Genomic DNA, 22084 nt, shown 5'->3' on the forward strand with positions numbered 1-22084 from the left:
TGGATTAATGGGCATTTTCTTGTCTGTTAATTAATGGACGTTTTGTTCCCCATTTGGTTACTGATCTCTTCACATCTCTTCATATTCAGGCAGAATTCTGAAGATGAGGGCTGAGTGGTGGGATTTATTTTTATTTCTAATTTCAAAGAATAATAGAAGTAGTTCCAAAATGATCCTTGTAAATTGTTTTTCTTACTGTTGAAAAGCCCAAAAATCCAAAGCCTGCTCTTCTTTGAAGCTACGAAATGTTATCTGTATGAATGTAAAAACCATTTGGTTTGGCTAATTATCAATCTGTCTCAACAACAAAAAAAGGAGGATGACCAGAAATCCTTTTAAATGCTTCTTTTATTTCATTGGTTGTACATTGGGTGAGTGAACTGAATATTACAACCAAAACATAGAATTGATACAAATTAGACTCCTGTTTACACTGTAAGGTAATGAATGAGGGAATTCTTTAAGTGTTACAGAAAGATTTAGTAGAAATGTTACCAGTGATATGGCTCAAAGAATATTTAGGTGAAGTGCTGTTATATCCTGAAAACCAAGAGTGAAATGTAGTTCCCATACAAGTGGCGAGTTCATCTCTTAACTACAGTATTTGTTGAATTGCTATCATGATGTCTTGGATATTGGTGATTTTGTTCTGTAATTAAACAAAGCATTTAAGATTTATTCATCATAGTCAGACTTCTGAATATAAACAAACTTTTGGCAAATAATATTTATACAGAAAAATAGTTTTAGATCCTCTCAAATCCCAGAATTATTCTATAAAATTACATTATAAATAAATAAAAAGCAAAATCTGTTGTACATATATTTGTACATCTATGCATTTGCCTTGCCTCCTCCTTATTGTAAATGGCATATTTATGACTCCTTGCATATTACAATCACAATTCTGGAAAATGGATATCATAGTAAAAATACAGTCTTCTATATTCGCTTGGGGGGTACAGGTGATGTTTCTGATGCTCCATTATTAAAGGGCTGAAAATAGTTGTGTGCTAAAAACTTTAAAAATCAAAATCATGAAACAAAAGAAAAAAAAAGACAATGTTACAATAATTAGTCTACAAAAATATTTCAGTGATTCCCATAATTTACCTTTTAGTTATGTATACTATGTTTTCAATGAGTTTAAGTGAATTAACAAAGAAAAAAGGAAAAAAGAAAATAAGTTTGAATGTTTTAGGCAAGTTGTAGCATAACTACATTGTTATAGCTGAGAAAATTACAAATATCAATAATACATAAAGATGAAACTACCAAAGAAATACAAGTTAGATACAATACTTTCCCACAAATTAAAACAAATGCAACAATACAAGCACTATGTAAGATTACACTTAGAATGTGATTTTTTTTTGGATAGGGTTATCAAATCTACGATATAAGATAAATAGTCATTAGACTTTGACCAACATTAATTAAAATGGCAGATTTCTTTTTTCTCAAACAAAAATGATATGGTTGGTGCATCTAGTTTTCAGAACAGGCAGTGATGCCAAAATTTAAAATATTTTACATTCAATCTCAAAAGTCAAAATACTTCAATCACTAATACGTTCACAAAGAAAATGGATGTTTTAAACAATTACACATAATAGTAATTCATAACAGCTGTTTCGTTTTTTAAACAATAATTTAAAAACTATGTAGGTACTGTATAGGCTATGTGCAACATATAAAATGTGAAATATGAAATATTTGGTACGATAGTGCTTAAAATAAACTTTAAAACAAACTTTCTGAACAAAATTTAATTGTATCGCTATTACCTTGAAGATCAACCAAGTATTTAAAAAAGTAAACAACATTAAAATATGTTTCATCCATATATAGTATATATATATGTATGTGTATATATAATATGTATGTACTTGTATTAAAGTTTTTTATACTTTTGAGACATAAAATATGCTTTAAGGTGAAAGAATTAAAAGAACTATTTTTTTCCATGCTGTAGTCAGTTACAACCTTTTAATCCAACTTTTGAAATGCAAAACAGTAATGAATTTTTTAAAAAGTGAAACTATCTACTTTTTGTTTACATAGTAATTTAGATTAAAGTCACAGTCAAATTTTCAGTGACTAAACTCAAACTTACTTAAATTAGAATATTATACAGATCTCCTCACCTACAGCTTCCTTGTTTGTCTAGGTTTTTAGTTCAGAAGAGTTATTCTGTAACAGGCAACCGGATGGTGAGTTTGAAAGACTAATCCTTTTGATTAGACTGTTGGCATGGGCCTCTCATTCTTGTCAAGCTGGATGAAGTCTGGCAAAATCTAGGCACTTCTACAAAGTCTCTCTTATAAAACAATTTTAAAAATATACTTGTAAAATAATACCTTCAAGACTTTGTTTGGTGGGGTATGAAGCTCATACCGTGCAAAGTTTCTTTTTCAATCTAGTTAATGTTATTCTAGAATCACATGATTCAATGCGGCATCTCCAGGCAAACCAAATACCACACTTTGATGTGTCCCCAGTACTTGTGCTTGAATTTCCATTCAAATTTTAGACCTGCAGGACAGGTAACGGTTTTACTTCACTTCTCATCTTTGCTGCAGCATTCGTGTTGTCAAGAAGTGAAACATAGCTTTGATCCAGTAGGTAAATGAAATGACAGTAATTGAAGTTAGAATCGAACCTGCCCTTGGAATAGGTTTTTTTTTTTTTAAACTAATGCTAATTGTTTATTGCTAACTTCGAAATATTCTGAGTCAAAATGAGTAAATTGGTTGGACTTTCTGCATCAGCTATAGTTATGGAGATAAGACAATATTCCTAGGACAGAAACTATGTTTAGAAACCCTTTAAAAGTAAACTTTATCCTTTATGTCTTTAAACATCACAGCTGGTCTCAGGTAGTTAACTATCTTAGGTTGGAATATACTAAGCATACCATATTTAATACTCATATATGATATAGCAGCACTAGCTTCTTAGAGTTGTGGTCTGTCCAGAAGAACTAAATCTTTATTTAGCATGCAGTTTGTGGCAATTCTATTGAGGAGGAAACAGGATAGTATGTACAGTAACAATGTTTAGTTATTCTCAATGCAGATTCTTGGCATTCCATTCCGTTTCTGCTGATTATTTCAGAATTATCTGTTAAAGAAAAAGACAAGTGTGATTTAGACATCCTTCTTGAGGGAAGATAGCTAGTTTAAGTTTTACTCTTTGAAGATAGACATTTAAAAATAGGAATTTTCTGCAATTTCTCATAGTTTTGATGCAATTATAATTTTGCACAATCCCCACCCTTCGTGCTGAAAATGTTTACACTGAAGCACTTCTGCTATGTGGCCACTGTAAAGAATGATGATTCAAATGCACAGTATTTTCTGTAAAACTGTGACTGCATATATATGGGCATGCAGTGTGTTCAGACCTTAATCTCTTTTTTTAGTTTTGGCTTCATATCTCTTTATTATATGTTCAATTCTCATTCAATTAATATTTGCTAATGTGATAAGGAAGTCTAATCAAAGAATTAGTTTGCACGTGAAAGGTTCTTTGTAAAGATTAAATACAGATATTTAAAAATGTGTAACAAATTAAGTAATACTTATCTATTAACTTGCATTTATAATTCAAAGATATGTTCCCATCAAAAGTAATTTTGTTCCCAAGATACAATAACAATTAGTTTCAAATTCAGGAACCATTTAAATGTCCCATATTAAAGAAAAAAGAAATAACGTTCTAATAAAGCTGTTAAAACAGTCTTAATAATTCCAAAAGCACAGATAAAACTAAACTATCAAATACAAGTTTGATATAAGTTCATTTCCAACTCCATAACTTTGCAAAGGACAGGGAGTTTGCCCTGTGTGACCCAGTCAACTAAATGTCCAGCTTACAAGCCAAGCTTCTGACACATTCTAACAAAAATATTTATTCTTTGTGCAATGCTTTGACCAAACTTTGTGCAGTTAATAAACAAAATGTTTATTTATTAAATAGCCAAGAGTCTTTGTTTACAAAATAACCAGTAAATATTCTTTATGGTCAAGGTCAGCCAATATTCCTACACACTGGGATCCAATTCCCAATAAAAGCCTCATTTCTACAAGTATGATTTCTTATCCCATTATGTTAGAATTTATACATGTGGATATTTTTTACATTAAGTGGGTATTTCTGCAGTTAATATAAAACAGTTTTAGTACATATACTTAATTTCTCCCGTGAAATAAATATGAGTATCCTTTATTTTATTGGAATATACAGATATGTATGGAATTGATAAAAATAGAGGAAGAATTCATGTATGTTAAATATTTGTACTAAATGGAAACTCAAAACTTTGGATAAGATCAGATCATTTTTTTGTTTTTCAAAAAGTTCTAGGAATTTAAAATTAATTGGGAAAAAATATCTCATGTACTGATATACAAATAAAAATAATGAGATATAATGGTTTATATGTAAATATTATCATACTATCTTTGAACAGTCATTGCAAATAGCTAACATTAAATTCTTCAGATGGCTATATTATAGCTTCATTTTTAGATATTTGATTATTAAATAGGAATTATTCTATTTCATCCCTTAGCTTCAATCTTGTCTGTAAGTTTTCCAAATAAGAATGTGCCCTAGGACATCAGATCCTGTATTTCTTTTTTCTTTCTTTTCACTTCAGCAGAAGTCTCTCTAAAATATTTATGGAAAACAAACTTGCAATTTCTTAAATTGATATATAATAATATATGTTTTAGAACATATTCACATTCTTGCTTATTAACTGAAATGAAAATGCCATATAGGATGAAAATTCCCAGCCACCTGGAAAGAAAAAGTATCCTACAGAGAGCCCAGCAATGGGCAAATCTGTATTATAGAAATTAGTTACAATGCTTTGGACTTGAATTTGACAAACAGACGTGTCCGACCACCCAGATGTAATTGAACTGTAAATCAGCCTTGAAGTTAACTAAAAGCATTAACTGGGCTCACCCAGACTGCTTTTCCCCTCTTTTCCCCTCAGCCTACACACAATCCATTGTATGGATACAGACGTAAATAAAAATGACCTCTGGTACTACTGAACTCTCAGCCACACTGCTTCCTGGCATCTAGGCCAGAAAACGCTGGCCATACCCTGGTCTATGTGTTGGGCTATCTTGAGGACTGTATGTGTGATATTAAAAGATGAATTACACCCCCGCCAGCTGTGAGCTTCAAGAGGTTTAAGAGATTTGATCTTAGATGGTAGGAAAGCTATGGGTGTTTTTTGGTGGTAGCATTTTTCTCAAAAATACCGTTTGATTATTAAATTTTTTCCTGAGAAATATAGCTTGTTGGTACAGTCTGAATTAAGTGTACTCTGGGGTGAAATACATTTTGGAAATACAGACAGATCAGGAATCCAGATGAGGACCAGTTACCAACTGAGAGCCTCTTATTGAACTCCTGCCCCTTTGATCGCTGCTTCTGATGTTAGAAGGCACATGATATTACAGGTCTTAGGGCCCACGGGGAGGGGAGGACAGTTTCCAGCAGGAAGGAACCTCTGGAGGGAAGAGGAGGGCCAAGTGGGCGTGTGTCAAGCGGGAAGGGTGTGGAAAAGCTGTTTTGAGGGAAAGAGGGCTCTTCTGTCTAGCTTTTAATATGGCTTTTCTTTAGTCAGATTATAGTTTTAATTCACATCAAAAAACCATAATTTAAAATAAGATGAATAGGTAATTTTATGTTTCCCTGTTGCCTCTCTTTGGAGATTCTCTTCCACACCAATTCAATATGAACATATAAAATATGTTCTATATACGAAAACTTCTTCAGCCTCCATTGTAATTTCAATGGCCAGGAGGATCAAAAGCTTCTGGAGGTACCTGAATATTTCAATATAGATACAAAACATATATTCCTAAAAGAACAGGCTTATATGTGGTCCCAGAACATGGGCTCCAAGTCTGATATTGACAAGTCCTAATCCTGAGCTGGTCTATTTTTAAAAAATGGTTAATTAAACCACAGTTCACCAAAGTGACCTCTATAGACTGGCTGTCAGTGGCATCCTTCCTGCCCTGCACTCATCAAAACTGAGGCTAGGGGCTTCCCTGGTGGCGCAGTGGTTGAGAATCTGCCTGCTAATGCAGGAGACACGGGTTCGAGCCCTGGTCTGGGAGGATCCCACATGCCGCGGAGCGGCTGGGCCCGTGAGCCACGGCTGCTGAGCCTGCGCTTCTGGAGCCTGTGCCCCGCGACGGGAGGGGCCGCGATAGTGAAAGGCCCGCGCACCGCGATGAAGAGCGGTCCCCGCACCGCGATGAAGAGTGGCCCCCACTTGCCGCAACTGGAGAAAGCCCTCGCACGAACCAAAGACCCAGCACAGTCAAAAAATAAATAAATAAATAAATAAATAAATAAATAAAAAATTAAAAAAAAAAAAAAAAAAAAAAAAACTGAGGCTAATATCCAAAATTCCTTCTTCAACCTCCAGGCACCGCAGCCCATGCTTTTTGAGAAAGGTCAATCGAAAACTCCCCTGGGGACTGCCAGCATGTGTAGAGGTCAGAGAAATAGCTACGACACTAGGTCCCCTAAAAGTCCCCTCCCTGAAGCATCGTTATTGTCTCTGTTTTAATTTTAATAGATACTCCCCTGATTTTCCAGGAGGTACTGAGAAATTTTTGTCAGAGCCTTAAGAGCTATGTCAGTACTGCCGGTCATATTTCACAGACATGGAAAAGGCAGCATGAACAGTGTCAGCTGGCTTGCACAATATACCAAGTACTTGTGCAAACCAGCATGAGCTTAGAGATGTTAGCTCAGTCTGCTCCCTGGCGTGGGAATCCCCTCCAGGGTGTAGTGACCGTCTGCAATGGGACCAGGAGACAGTGATTCCAAACAGCAGGTCTGTGCCTCTCATGGTGCCAGTGGAGGCCAGTGCTCAGAACCCCCCTGGGAGCTTGGGAATCAGGGAAAGGCGAGGCCATGGGGTAGGGCCCAGAGCAAACAGAGCCTGGAGCCCTGGATGAGAGGCAGCAATGACTGTGTGCAAGAACCAGACGCATAGCAATTGCTGATGGACCTGCGGGCTGCTAAGCCCCCCGCTAGGTCATCCCTGCCTGGGTGGTCAACCACATCCTACCCTAGGCCTCCTCTAGGCGGATGCAGCAAGCATGTCTGCTTATGACAGCAGAAGGCCCTACCCAGTCAGAGTTCCACCGCTTCAGCTTCTAAGGAGCCCTGGCAAGCTGTATCATAGGAAAGAAATCGAATATATTGAACACGTTGTATTTCTGTTCATCTCTCTGATAGACTAGTCCCTCAAATAAGTATTATTTTCTATAACAGAATCATGATGAAGATGGGGATTAACTTATTAAAATAAGATTCTAGCTAACCTTTTATGGTAAATCAAAATCTTGAACTGAAAGCATTATTTTCAATTTCTTTTTCCACTAAAAGGAGAACACACAAAAATGAGAATAACTGATGCCCACCAAATCGGTAATTCTGTTTTTAAGACAAAGACACACTTGATTTCAAAAAATGACTGCATTCATAAATCTTCAGTGGACTCTCTAGTTTTAACAAGGGTGTCTGCAGGCAAAAATATCAGTTGGCTGCAACAGAGTCTACCAAGCAATGAACATCTCCTTCAGGTGGTTGGATTTAAGAATGTAAAGATTCTGCTTAATCCACATCCGTAAATTATTCCCATATGAGCCCAGGACACAATGAGTCTCATTTTTATTTACTGAAGACAAAATATGAATGGCCCCAAAGAACATCAAATGGGTTGTTTCCCCACCAAATGTGTTATGAGCAACCATTTAATAACCCCTGCCTCCCCAGTGACATGCCTACCGTTGACTCACAGTGCAATGGCAGTCAAGCTCATCGCAAAGAGGACTGGGTTAGGCACTGCCTGAATACTAAGCCTACTGGGGCCAGGCAGGAAATGTGCGTAAGTGTGTGGATCAGCCTGCAAGTGTGGCAGATGGAAGGGCCCGTGCCTAGAAGGAATGGAGCAGTAGCTACTCAGCTCTAGCCACCTGTCACCTGCAGAAGCCTGGGCTCTATAGTGCCTGACCTTTCCATTTGCCAAAAGAAGCTGGAAATTCAGCTGCTGATTAACATTATGGAAAACAACTCTGTATGGGTCAGATATATCTTTGGGCTGAATTCAGCTATGAGCTGCCAATTTGTGTTCTCCTTGAGCCTTACTTTCTTGAAGGAGATATCCACTAAGCCTGGATTGCTAGCTTCCTGAGCCGGGCAGTAGCCAAGGCTGAAGGCATCATCCAGGGAGGCAGTGCTGGTGATGGTGGGCGGGATCAAGAGAGCAGGTCTAATGGGGAGTTCATCCTGCAACTTTCAGACATTTGGCTTTCACCCAAAGGAACAGGGTACTTGACCCACCGGTACCTTCTACCTAAGAAGAAATTACTGACCCTCCCTTGACTGATTCACCAGATATGAAATATACATGTTGCCTTGTCTTTTCCAAGATGATGATGGATTCAGAATGAACCATCCATGTGCCCTTACCTTTGGTGTGCACTTGAAAAAGAGCTGACCAGAGTGAGAAATGCACTCGGTTGAAAGCAAAATAGTCTGTGCAGAGGCTGAAACACTGAACTTGAAAGCATGAATACCACGAACTCAACAGCGGAACTAACTAGCACTCATGCAAGAGGGTTCAAAGAAGACAAATCAACATATAATTTCCTCAGTGCTTCACAGGTATCAAGTATTAATACTTTCTGAGTTTTCTACCTTGTGGCTGATCTCCAGGAAATGTACATATAAATAATTTTGGAAATTGTGAGCTTCTAGATGACTTCTAGACATGTTCGCACTTCTTATGTAAATGTGTTCATTGCAGACATTCAGAGATGTCAGATGAGTTATCCTTTAAAATGTTACTTCAGTAGTAAATTCAGTAAGAACTCTTATTGCTTGGCTTAAATGATAGAAAAAAACATTTCAGTGAAAAGACCAACTGTTTCTAGGGATCCAAACCATGAGAAACAGTTAGAAAAGAGGGCTAATGAATGTTTTAAACATTCAATACTAACTGTTTTTGTAACGTTGAGTTTGGAGAGGTAGATATAATATACCTTATCAAATATCTGTGTGGCCTTGCTGAAATCTGAAGGAATCTCTGTGGATCTGCATACCACTAGCGTAAGAGCTCAAGCAGACATTTCCAAGCAGGGCTGTTGCATTATCTGGGTCCACAGCACAACCGAATTTCTTAAGGACAGGGGCACTGTCTCATTCTTCTTTAGATCCCTAGTAAAAAGGATGGGGCTGGCTATATAGGAGGCACTTCTTAATTACTGGTTGCATGGATGGCTGAATAAGTAAGAACTTACCGAGGCATAATGCCGCAATGTTGGCATCTACAGAAGACCAACAGACCTCTTACAAGCAAGAGGTTGCAATGGAGGCAGGAAAAGAACCCCTTGGAGAGTTTACATCTCTTACCCTTTCAGAACAGCTAAGGCTTCAGGAATATCCAAGAAAAAGAAACATTCATCCCCATCCCCTCACCCCATATTCTATATAGATAAAAGGAAAAATATTCCAGGCTGGGTAAAAGGAAAAATATTCCAGGCTGGGGGCAGAATCACTCAGAGGATGGAAACATGGCAGATAAGCAAAAATGCCACCTGAAGAAAACTTCTAGACTTAGAATATTTCTTAGAAATCTCTTCCCATGGTTACAGGGTCCTGTTTCCTCAGAAGGTAATTAAAGAAAGGGATGTTTCACTGTCTCCTTAAACAAAACTTATTATTAATCTAAGAATAGACAACTGGATGGAATTTCCTAAAAATATGGCCAAGCTAAGGAGGCCTGACTGTTGCTCACCATCCCAGTATCTTTGTCTTTATTCACGGCATTCTTCTTGCTCTGTCACTCATGTTGCTCTTCGCTACTTTCCACTGGCGTTCCTCCGTCCTCCAGGCCCTGCGTTATTTAATATTCTCTGCATCTTCTCCCTAGCACTCCACACGTCTTCTCCATGGAAGCCTCTACTGTCTGAAATTCCCTGGTTTTGTCTGGGAGGTGAAACTTGTATTTTGGTTGAAGCAAACTCTACAAAAGCAGACAGCCATTTGTACATCTTTGGCTGCCAGAGAATTCTGTACTTAATTCTAGGGTGGATTACTATAGATTAGCGTACTATGAATTATTAACATCGAAAGCAAATGCCTTTGGTTTCTTGGTGGACATAGGTTATCAGAGTAATTCTCATGATATGTGTTGATCAATGAACACTTTCAAGAACTTTGACTTATTTCATGACTATTTGTACATTTTGTTTTTGAAAATTTTTTTTTGATGTGGACCTTTTTAAAAGTCTTTATTGAATTTGTTACAGTATTGCTTCTGTTTTATGTTTTTGGTTTTTTGGCCATGAGGCCTGTGGGATCTTAGCTCCCCGACCAGGGATTGAACCCGCACCCCCTGCATTGCAAGGCGAAGTCTTAGCCAGGGGGGACCGCCAAGGAAGTCCCAGTATTTGTAAATTTTAATTGTATAAAAAGTTCAAAGATAATTAGAGGTGCATGAAAAGACACTTTGAAATATTTGAGTGGTATATTGTTCCAGGGCAGGGCAGGGTCTTCTGCCGTATTTGACTTGTTTTCCAAGTGGAGTTTTATTTATACAGAAAAGGCATATAGTGGGTTGTGGGAGAAAATTCTCAAGTGTGACAACCAGTTTCACTCTTGGGAAGAGTAACCTGAGGTTGGTGGGAAGGCCTACAATATTTAGCAGAACTTAAAGAGTACTTCAGTCCAGATTATTGTCTTGCCTTCTGTCATTAATATAAAGTTTACACTTAGAACTCTAATTCTTCTATTTTCAATGACATATCACTTTGCTGATGACTCACGACTGTCTAATATTTTCCACTCTACAATATTTGAACAAAAAGATTTTTCAGATATACTTTCTAAGAATTATCATTTAAAATACTACTAACTGACTTTTTGTATAAAAGGCAATAACACTGGCCTCATTGAAAATTACTGACGAGGGTCCACACTGGCAATTTATATTATCTGGATAAAATACATATATGGAACTTCTTGATTTGAGTAAGATTCCACTCCTTGCATGAGTCCAAGTCACCTGGAAAAATCCAGGCTCTTGTGAGTATTGCAGTGATGCTTTGATCATGATTCCCATCTCCACCCCAGACCTAGCTGCAATCAATCCCCATTCCCCTGAGGGAATTCTGAGGCTTACTTCTGTTGCTTTCATGGTGAGATGGGAATCTACACCTCAGATCATCTAAAAATCCATACATCATTCATGGGTGACTTTTTCTCCAAAATAATATTTATGAGGAAGAAAGGAAAGGCATTTGAGAGGAGATGTTTTATTCCTCATGCTTCCCCCTGTTGCTATAGCAGTGTTGAAAAGAAAATCGCATTCGGGAGTGTTTTGTGCTCATTCAGGAAGAGAAGGGCTATGAGACCATGTTTGCTCTGCAGGTGCCAGAGCAGGTCGAAGTAAAACAAAATGCTAGATTGGAAGGGCCACACGACAGCCAGGAAAAAAGAAATTGGCAAGTCAATTATAGCATCCAAGGCAAATGAGAAAGAGGGTGGTGTGAATGCATCTGGTGGCCACCCAGGACCAGGTTCCAGCTTTTATCTTCCTATTCATCCTCTGGCATTCTTGGCTCCACGCCGTACATCCCATTCCTACTCCACACACCTTCCCCAACAAACATTCCAATCACACAATGAACCATAGACTGTGGTTCCTCTACCCTCAGCTGGTGGAGAAGGTGAAGGACTTTCCTATCACACGCTGTCTGGGGCTTTGGGTTAAGCATATGCTTTTGGCATCCTTCTTGAATCCTAAAGATGTAGAAACATCCATGAACATGGTATTTAGCCTCTTTCATGCTGTGAGCACAATATTATCCTTGAACAATGTCACCAGTTAAATAAACCACTATAAGCCAGCCTGGAGACCTAACCATTAAATCAACCACTGTCTCCATAGGAAAATTACTTGAGTTCCAAACCAAGTGGCAGAGGGAATTTTGAACAAACATTTTTAAAATTAGGGACTGTATGTATATTAAGGAAGGCTAAATTCCTCTACTATATCAAGAAATAATATATAATAATTGGGCCATACTATTTAAAAATATTGTAAAATATTATGGAAAAGGTAATAAGATATTTTTCTAAAAATATTATGTTTAGAATATGTGCAGTGAGATACGGAGCAAGCAAGGCTGTCTGGGATTAGACAGGCTGCCCACATCTGAGGCTAATTCAGGGAAGGTGACCTCTGGACGTGAAGGGAGAATCTAAGAAAACATTTTTTATATCTTTAAAAACCAGTTTATGCAGCGACTGAAAAGAAATTTCAAAAGCATTCCTTTAAACCTGTTCTTTTCAATATGGGGTTTTGCTCCCAGTAATAAATTGAAGAATCAGGCCAAGAAAAATCACAGAAGCAAGATCCTGCTGGATTTAACATTAAGTCCCCAGTCCTGCCCAGTGCCCTGCTTTTGTATCCACCACCATTATGTTAGACTTAGAATCCTGGGCACATTTTGGCTGTAGAATTCATTTTAACAGTGGAGCAGAATGTATAATTCAGTCCGCTAAGAACTGGCTTTTAAGACACCAAAGGCAGAAAAGTAACCAAATGCTGGGATTCAGTAAAAAGAAGGGTAAGTTAATGTCATGCGCAGGACATGAAGTGTGTCTTTGTGTATTGTAGTCATCTTACACATTTCTCAAATTGATAGGATGACACTGCCATTTAAAAAATTTCCAGCAAAAGTAGTTTTGTTTTGTTTTCTTCCTTTCTAGTTCTTTGCCTGGGTGTTTGTGTATGTGTGTCAGAGAGCGAGAGAAAGATGAACAAAACCACTCAATGTGTGTAAAATAATGGTGCAAAGGAAAAATCAAAGAGAGTCCTGGAGTGGAATTTCGGGAGGCTTGTTTGTGCCACCAACCAGCTTTGTGACCCTTCTGGGCCTTAGTTTCTCCCTCTGCTCGTACCACATTGGCACCTCTGCAGTGTGGTGGGTAGTTAACCAGGTTGCCATCTGTCCTCCCTGATAACTCCTCAGAAAATGCCCTAAATATCCTGGTATAATAGATGGCAAAATAGAAACCAAAGGAAGAAAGCAAGCTCCTACATTCTCTCTTATTTCTCTATTACTAACTGTCCTCCCTCAAAGCTCAGTGGTTAGGCCCATTCTTTCAGCTTCTCTACTTTTTGAGATGATCCTTATTATATAATAATTACTTTGACTGTAATTACTTACATGTTGGTTTATTGCCTGTCCCCTTGACAGTGTAAGAGCCACAAGAACAGGGACTGTTTTGTTCATTGCTGTATTCCCAGAATTTTGAATTTCACATGACACATAGTGGGCTCTTTGTAAACATTTGTTGAGAAAAAGTATGAAGATGCATTGCACTGGGTTAACAGTGGGCTTTTGTTATGGCCTCAGAATAGACCCAGCTTCTAGCCTGCATGGTTCACTGAGGAAGAATTTGCATTTGCACTCAGTTACCTGTTTCATGAAAACAGAACTCTTAAAGGAAAACACAGCAACAATAAAGAATTTTTAATGTGAAAAGAATAATTTTATACTATGGATTAAAAAAAACAAAAACCTACGTATAATTAGGCCTCTTTCTTTCCAATCCTAATACTTTCTTCTTTGGAGAAATGTCTATTCAGATCCTTCACCCAATTAAAATATTGTGGTAAAATAGGCAGAGCACAAAATTGGCCATTTTAACCATTTTTAAGTGTATCGTTCAGTGGCATTAAGTACGCTCACACTATTATGCAACTGTCACCACCATCCATCTCCAGAACTTTTCATCATTCCAAACTGAAATTCTGTGCCCATTAAACAATAACTCCCTGTTCTCCTTTCTTGCCAATACTTAACCCCTCCTTCCTTCTTTCCCTCCCGTCCTTCTTTTTATCCTCCCCATTTTGGGCTTCAAAATGGAATTTTTCTGTTTGCGTACCTGAATCATCATCGATTCCTTGGGATACTTCGGAATTGAGCTCTACGGTTTTACCTACAACTGAATTAACCTCTAGTCACTCCTTTCACAGTTGCCTCCTCCAGGCTGCCCCAAACATTCCTTCTCAAGTAGAACGAATCAAGTAGTGATGTTCGTTTAACCTGAGATTTATGTGAAGGTAAGGTTCTGTGAAAACAGTGGAGAAAAACAGTATCTCTCTTTTAAAATTATTGTTTAGAAGAAAAAAAAAAAAGTCCTGGATGAAAGGACTCCTCCTGGTAGACTCTTTATTTACAGAAGTTTCTTGCCAGTTTACCACCCTTGGAAGGGTGAAATGGTGCCCTCATTCATCTACTTTCTAGCTCTTGTTTACTGGACTGAAATTTGAATTTCCTTGTTGGTCTCATCAACTAACCATGTTTTCAGACATTTCTGATATCGAACTTGGATTTTAAAAAGGTTTGCTTCTACTGGAACTTTCTTCTTAAATGGTTAAAACTTTGTAAACCAATAGTTAAACTCAGTAGTTAGCAGTTTTTAAGGGAACCATATAAAGAACTTCACCCCAGTCCTACATTGACCATAAGCTCCAATCTAATTCAAATACGGTGGAGACACAAGAGAACAGGATTTGGAGATCAGTGAACCTGAGTTCTAAAACTGTCCAGCCACTTCCAACCTGCTTGAATCTGAAGCACATTATTCTTTACAATTTGCTCTCCTCTGGAAAATGGATGAGACACTTCACAGAGTTCTACTGAATATTAAATTAAATAATGTATATAAAATGTCTGATATGTAGTAGTGTTTTTTGATAAATGTTGGTTCCCTTCCCTTGGTCTATTTATTTTAAAATTCATAATCCTAAATAAAATTTGGTTCAGCTTCTACTTAAATAGGCATTCAAATAATAATTTTGTGCATTTAAATATTATGTGATCTGTATGACACTCCATATGTGATGATAATAAATTTGATTTTGATGAGATTAGGATTTTCTAAAATGTCAAATGCACTTCCCTTTCTGTGTATGTATATCTTGACCTGTCACTGAAAACTAAATAAATATAGGCTGAACTTCTTTATTGTTCATGAAAGTCTTGACTGTCATTCATATCAATCATTTTTCAAACTAAAATCTTTTATTATAAAAGCATCAACATCCAGTACCACACAGTGATCAAAGTCTACTGCAATGGAAAGTTACATCCCTGGTGGTCCAGTGGTTAATACTCCACGCTTCCACTGCAGGGGGCATGAGTTCAATCCCTGGTCCGGGAAGTTCCGCATGCCACGGGGTGTGGCCAAATAGATAAATTAATTAATTAAATAAAATAATAAATTAAAAATCAAGTTAAAAAAAAAGTTACATCCCATGGGAGGCAGCATCTCCCACTCTTTAAACTTAGATCCAGTTCAAACCCAGCTTCTAGACCTAATAACTGTATTACCATGGGTAAGTGATTCAACATCTTTTATTCTTAGTGTTCCTTTTCTCTGTAATGGGAATCAAACGTTGTCCCTAATGCATAAGTTGTTGTGAGCCTTAGGTAATGTAATTAACAAGTGCTTGGTGGTAGTAAGCAGATGCTACTGTAATCCTATGGTAATAGTTCACCTATTTTAATTTCCTAGGCTATGCCACAAAACATGAATATGAATATTTTGACAAGGTATAGCATTTACTAATAATTCTTAGATCACTGGGCTTAGAGCAAACCACTATTTGTGGACGCTTCTGCACACCCAGTCTTGTCTAATAAACATCCATACTTCACTTTTCAAACCTTCATCTCTTCTCAGATAGGTTCACATAACCAGCAGGAAAAATGAGGGGACTTAGGTTATGAGTTTATGTTAAAAAAAAAAAAAAAAGAAAGCAATTCTTAAACACAGTTTTCCAAGGCAAAGGAATACAGTGGGGTTTTCTGCTCATTCTTCACACACACCTTAGATTTCCCTCTTTTAACTTCTTTCCTTGTTCAAGGCCATCCTTAATGTTACAGGGGTCAGAGAAGACCAAAGAAAAGAAGATGAACAATAGGAATTGATTCAAGCAATTCCTTTTCTCCTGGATCTTCATAACTAAAGTGGTTCTCTGGCCCTTTCAAATATCTCGGGATAACAATGACAAGAATTGAAAGAATGACTAACGGAAGAGTTATGAACAATATTTTGAGAAAAAGAAGGAATTGAGTTTAACATCCTTGGGTATCTTTTTGATTCCTCCAAAACCTTTCTAAATTTTAAGGAGGAAGAAAATCTATTGACTGTTCATAACAATGTATCGCTAGCATATTCATGCTGGATTGTGGTTTGAGGGAGGGAAAGAGGACTACAAATGGTGTTAGGAGATCAGTTTCTAATCCCTTGTGTAACCTAGAATGAGTCACTTAACCATTGTAGGTCCTTTTCCTCATTATAAAATGGAAGGTTAGGAGGTTGGGGGAGGTTGTATATCTGGTTTTGCCACTTAATAGATGACCTTGCACAAGTTTTTCAGCTTCTCAAAACTGCAGTTTCCTTATCTGTATATTAGGGAGAAGAATATTTCCTTACAGGGCCATTTTGGGTTTTAATGAGATAATTCATATAAAAGCTTAGCATGATGTCTGGCACTTGGTGAGAGCTTACTAACGGAGAGATGCTTGCGTTATCTTTGTGCTGTCTGTATGCTCTATAGTACTTTGGGGTCCCTTTAATGATCACTTAAAGCACTTTCTCAGGAAGGCAGTGTGGTGAAAGGGAGAAAACACTACCCTAGGCAGGACACAGACAATTGGGTTCTATTCCTGGTTCTCTTATTATTTATGTGACTTGGGTAAGCCACCTTACCGATTTGGGGTCTTGTTCCAATTTATAATGTAACTTGCATCATCATTTCCCTTTTCTGTTATTGTAGAAGTATGGCATGGTTGTGGTCAGTTTGCTCTTATGACTTATCGCCTTTCATAACTTTGATGTAGTTAATGCAGGTCTTGGGTCAGACCTGCGGTGCCTGAGGCAACAGTGACTATGGGAAAATGGGTGACGTTTTACAACATTCAGCTTAATGATGCTGCTTCCAGAAATGCATTGTGGTAAATACTGAAAAGTGTCTGTATTTGATCATAGGAAGCTCATCGACATAAACTCTGAGATCTTTGGAAACTCCAGAGCAAGGAGAGTGACGATAATACTATAATTTGATCACCGAGAGTTAAAACAGACAGACCAAAAGTTTCAGCATATTATACGTGATGCCGAGGCATGACGGAGTCTAAGTGCTAGACTAGCTGTAGTTTTTCATAAACCAGTGTCAGAAAATACCAGTCAACAAATTTCTCCTTTATAGTACAAATAAAAGTGAAGAAGTGTCCACAGGAGCCATTCTTTTTATGTAAGTCATTGGGAGAAATGTCTTGTAGACGGTTGATGTGGCGAGGAGCAGAGAGCTGGTGAATCCACAGATACTATAGAAACTGGCAAGAGCCACTGGGAGAGTAAAGGATCAAAATGCCTCCCTGAATTTTCTTGATTGTCTTAGTTACAGTCTGTCCTCCTTCATATCTTCAGGTTCTGAATTCATGGATTCAACCAACCATGGATAGAAAATATTTGAAAAAAAAAATTCCAGAAAGTTCCAAAAAATACAGCTTGAATTTGTCATGCGCTGGCAACTATTTACATAGCATTTACATTGTCTTAGGTAATGTAGAGATGATTTAAAGTATAAGAGAGGATGTGCGTAGGTTATATGCAAATGCGCCATTTTATATAAGGGACTTGAACATCCATGGATTTTGGTATCACTCGGGGTCCTGGAACCAATGCCCCACAGATACTGAGGGACGAATGCATTCATCCTCCCCTCCCCACATTTTCCCTTTTCTCTCTATCCCAATTTTATCACTTCATCAACAAAGTAGCTTCCTCACCAGTTAACCTGCGCTCAGCCTATCCCAGCTCACACCTACCCACTCACTTCCAGTAGGTGAGTGTTTGCAAGTCTCTCGTTTCGCATTTTGCTGCCCCGCCCTCAGCCTGCCTTTTGACCTCCTCAGTAACCTAACCTCTCCTCACCTGCTCAAGGAGATTTTCTAGGCCTGCCCACGTGTGTCTTCCCTTCACTCCCTCACTCACTGCGGTATGGCCTTTAGTGCGTGTGAGCTACACTGTCCCCCCCTTTAGATCTGATGTAGTAATAGCTGCTCCGTCTGCATCTATTGTGGGATAAGGTCTGAAACTGATTCTGAAACTCCTATCTGAGCCGCGAAGGCTATTGGGGAAGAAGGTGGGATAAGGGGGAAGCATTGACCTCAGGGTCAGAGTCTTGAGGTCAAATGCAGGCCCTTCTACTGATTAGAGCCACGGCCACATCTGAGCCTTGATGTCTTCACATGTTAAAGAGCGAGAATAGGGCCCATCTGATAGGGTTAAATGTGAGAACACATGTAAAGCATGATGCTGGTACATTTATAATGCCAGTCTCCTTGCCCCTTACCCCACCCCCCAGCTCTACCTGTTACATTTCACTCTGGTCAGGAACAACCTCACCTGTTCCTTATCTAATTCCTACACATCCTTCAAGACCTGCCTCCACACTTTTATGCACAGTAGTGTGTATATGTTAATCCCAAACTCCTAATTTACTCCCCCCTCCCACTTAGGGGTAAGGCTCTGCCGTGGAGCTTACTTCCCATGCAGTAATGTTTGAATCCTTGACTATTTCACTTTGTGACACTGTCTGATTGCTTCGCATCTCTTTGACTAGGCAGTAAACCCCTGGGTACCCTTAGCACCTCCCCACACTGGTGGCCTCTAGAATGTTCAGCAGACTCAGACAGGTCTGACCTTGGAAGCCACTGACTCCTGCGATGTGGCCCAGGGAGAATGCTGGAAGAGGCTGAGAGGCCAGACCTCATGCCAGTCTGTCTTTGACTCATCATGGCGTCATATCCACTAAGTGAAGTGACAGGCAGCCCAGCTTTGTGTCAGGAGACGGCAAGGATCTCTCCTCTCCATCCACCCACACAGCAAGGCTGGCAGCTTCCCCAAACATGCAGGTAGAAGTGTGGGAAGGCAGGCAGCAGTGGCAAAACTTGGGGAGATAGATGCCTATAAATCAAAAATTTTCTCTGTTCATAGCAACTTTTACTAAAAACGAGACCCCATTCATCTCTCAACCCTTGGCAATGGATCCAAATTCCTGCACTGTGCCTAGTCTCTCTTTCCTTACAAATCTAGAGCTGGAGATAAACACACATATAGGATGAACTGTATATTTATTCCTCTCAAAAGAGAAAACCTACAAATAGAAAAATGAGCATGATTTTATTACGGTCAACGAAAGCCAAAGTACTACTGGGAATATAACTTTTCAATCTAAAAAGATTCCCCCAAATTCCATCAAAATGCAAAAGAGGGTGGGATTTGAAGGAAAATAAGTAGGACGATCCACCAGGCAGTCAAGTTCCACAGAAGGACCCTTGACATTTTCTCTTCAGCTGCACAAAATTGGAACTGATATTATGTCTTTAGGTGCTGTATACAAAAGAATTCTACCCAAGTTTCTCACCACGAGGTGTAAATTATTCATGAAAAATGAAAATGTACTAGATTACAACACTTACATAACTTAGCCTTTCCTTGGAGAATCTGCAAATACATATATTAATTAAACCTCATGGTAGTTCTGCAAAGCAGCTGCTTCTGAGGCAGGAAAATAAGAGGCCTTTTTTCTTCTTATTTTCTGCTTTCTTGAAGAGAGAAAATCATCTGCCTCTATATGGTTCTCGCAGATCCAGCTCCACCTAAGACATACGGAGCAGCCCTCCCACCTCTCCTCTCCACCTTAAACATCTTTTTTTTTTTTCCACCAGACTAGCAAGACTGGATTCCAGTGCCCCAGCCACGTGGTACCATGGAATTTAGACTCAAATTGCCAAGCAGCTTTAACCAATGGTGTTAACTGAACGCAAATGCCGCCATTTTTATTGTTTTGATTTTTTTATTTGAAGAGATATACAGCAGGCTCCAGTGAATCTCCCTCTCTCTCCTCCTCTGTCCCTCCACCCCTCTTTCTCTACACACACACACACACACACACACATACACACACACACACTCCCTCTCTCCACAAAATATTTGATATGGCGATTCTGCCTCATTTGAGGCAACCAGGTCCATTACTGAAACGGAACCTTCCTCTATAGTTAGAATATCAGCACAAAGTTAGAGAAGGCCGAACAACGTTAGCAGCATTACAACGCTGAGATGGATGTCTCAGCCCGAGCGCTATTTACAGGCCCTGGATTTGGACAGTTGCTCTCCAGGCCCTTTCAGAGCATGACATACTTGGGGCCCAGCTGCTTTCTGTCGACTGTTCTCAGGACCCAGCAAACTGCGAGAAAGGAGCGGTTCACAGTTTGATCATCCATACAGGGAGGCCAGTCGCTCTACTGTGTATTTCAGGGGAGGGAGCTAACGGGGGTCTCCTCCTCCCACGCTGGGGCTTTGCAGAACCCAGATTTTTCTTGTGAAAAAACACAGGCTCCAAATGGGTCAAGTGGTGAATAGTGGGGAATGTTTAATGCCTCCTACATTTGTCTGAATATAGTCCTAACAGATGGCTTTGAATAATAGATGTTTTAGAAAACTCTTTGAGATGAGAGATTAAGTAGAACATGACCTTACCTTTCTAGACTTCTTGGTTAGGATGGGGTGATTTACTGTAACTTTGTATATAGAAGTCCAAGAATCTATATACAAATAGCTTTGAAGTTGTGTTCATGTTTATATGTGAGAAATGAGTAAAATCTGATGCTCTTAAACTTATCTCATCTCCCTTTAGTAATTTGTAGCAGGCCTGATAAAGCATAATATAGGTATCCGGTTGCATGTAATTATTTTGTCTGGTAAGATACTGTTGAAATTGTTATTATATATATACTAATCAGGCATGTCCGGAAAATGGGGATTTTCTGACTTACCAAATATCCCAATAAATGGAGGGCTAGGAATGTATAATACGTTATTAACTAATTTTCAATAAACTCTTCCTAAGGCCAGCTTTCTGTTGAATGGATTTAATCTTTGGAAGAGGATTCAGAAGATGTGATAAAACCTTGCGGTCATAATTAAACACCAATCAGCACTTTTTGGAGATGTAATTAGTGGTGTTAACATGTTGTCAGAAATATAATTGATTTCACCAGCTTTAAAGGCACTGCGTGGGATGATCCGTTAAAATATTCCTAATATCCAGTATGTAAGAATTTGCCTTCCTAGCATGGACTCATGACCCAGAATGAATTAGATGAATAACTGCCCTCCACGTCCACATAGCTCTAACTGTGGACACGTGGACAACACATATTCACTCCAAATCTGAAGGGACTCTTTCTTCCAGGCAGAGGCCTGGGAGGTGTTTGAGCTTTTGTGGCTCTGACGTCTCATTCGGGTAGGGAGTGGAGAGCTGCATATTAGGCACAAGCACCCTGGAGGCATTTGCCCAGGGAGTCCGCCCGAAGGCCATCCTTGAATTCAGGTCCTACAGAGGCAACTTCCTCTGGTTAACCTTTCATGTCAGCCCAAATCTCTTCTTCTGCTACATGACATTTATTTGGACAGGTTTTGCCATAGCATGAAACCATTTTTAAGTTTCTCTTTGGCTAAACGTGACTGTCCCTATGTAACAGGCAAAGGCAAGGCAAAGTCGGCCACTCGCCGCCTGCCACTGTCCCACTTCAGGCTCTTGTGAAAGCCTCTCCACGGTCTCCGCAGACTCTCCCGCCTTGAATCCATCTGCTTGCTATTCTCAGAGCTGTGTTCCATCACTTTCCTGCTTGAAAACCTTCAGTGGCCAAATAAAGGCCAGCGAACCCTTTACCCTGGCATTTTAGGTCCTACACACTCGGAATCAAACCTATGTTGCAGCCGCTCGCGAAAACTGGTGCTCTGGCCCACGGGATTGTTAGTTTTTCTCTGCTAAGCTTTACACTTCCCCACCTTTGTTGTATATCAGCACTGTCATTCCATCTATCTAATGATGATGCTTTAAGGAACACACAGATAGAGTCCTTGTGGAATTCAGAGG

The 22084-nt window shown here is 38.9% G+C and overlaps 1 protein-coding gene across 8 annotated transcripts in view; it reads right to left on the reverse strand.

Moving 5' to 3' along the window:
* Positions 1-330: 330 nt before the first annotated feature.
* The window catches only part of MBNL2 (muscleblind like splicing regulator 2), a 159951-nt gene continuing 138197 nt past the window's right edge, over positions 331-22084 (reverse strand). For all 8 annotated transcript variants that reach the window (XM_057532668.1, XM_028162512.2, XM_057532671.1 and 5 more), the window contains one exon: positions 331-3123. In XM_057532668.1, the coding sequence (XP_057388651.1) occupies positions 3109-3123 (15 nt within the window). In that variant the 3' untranslated portion in view covers positions 331-3108. The remainder of the gene's footprint in view (positions 3124-22084) is intronic.

The sequence above is a fragment of the Balaenoptera acutorostrata genome, chromosome 18 (assembly GCF_949987535.1).
Source record: "Balaenoptera acutorostrata chromosome 18, mBalAcu1.1, whole genome shotgun sequence".
In the NCBI taxonomy this organism is placed as follows: Eukaryota; Metazoa; Chordata; class Mammalia; order Artiodactyla; family Balaenopteridae; genus Balaenoptera; species Balaenoptera acutorostrata.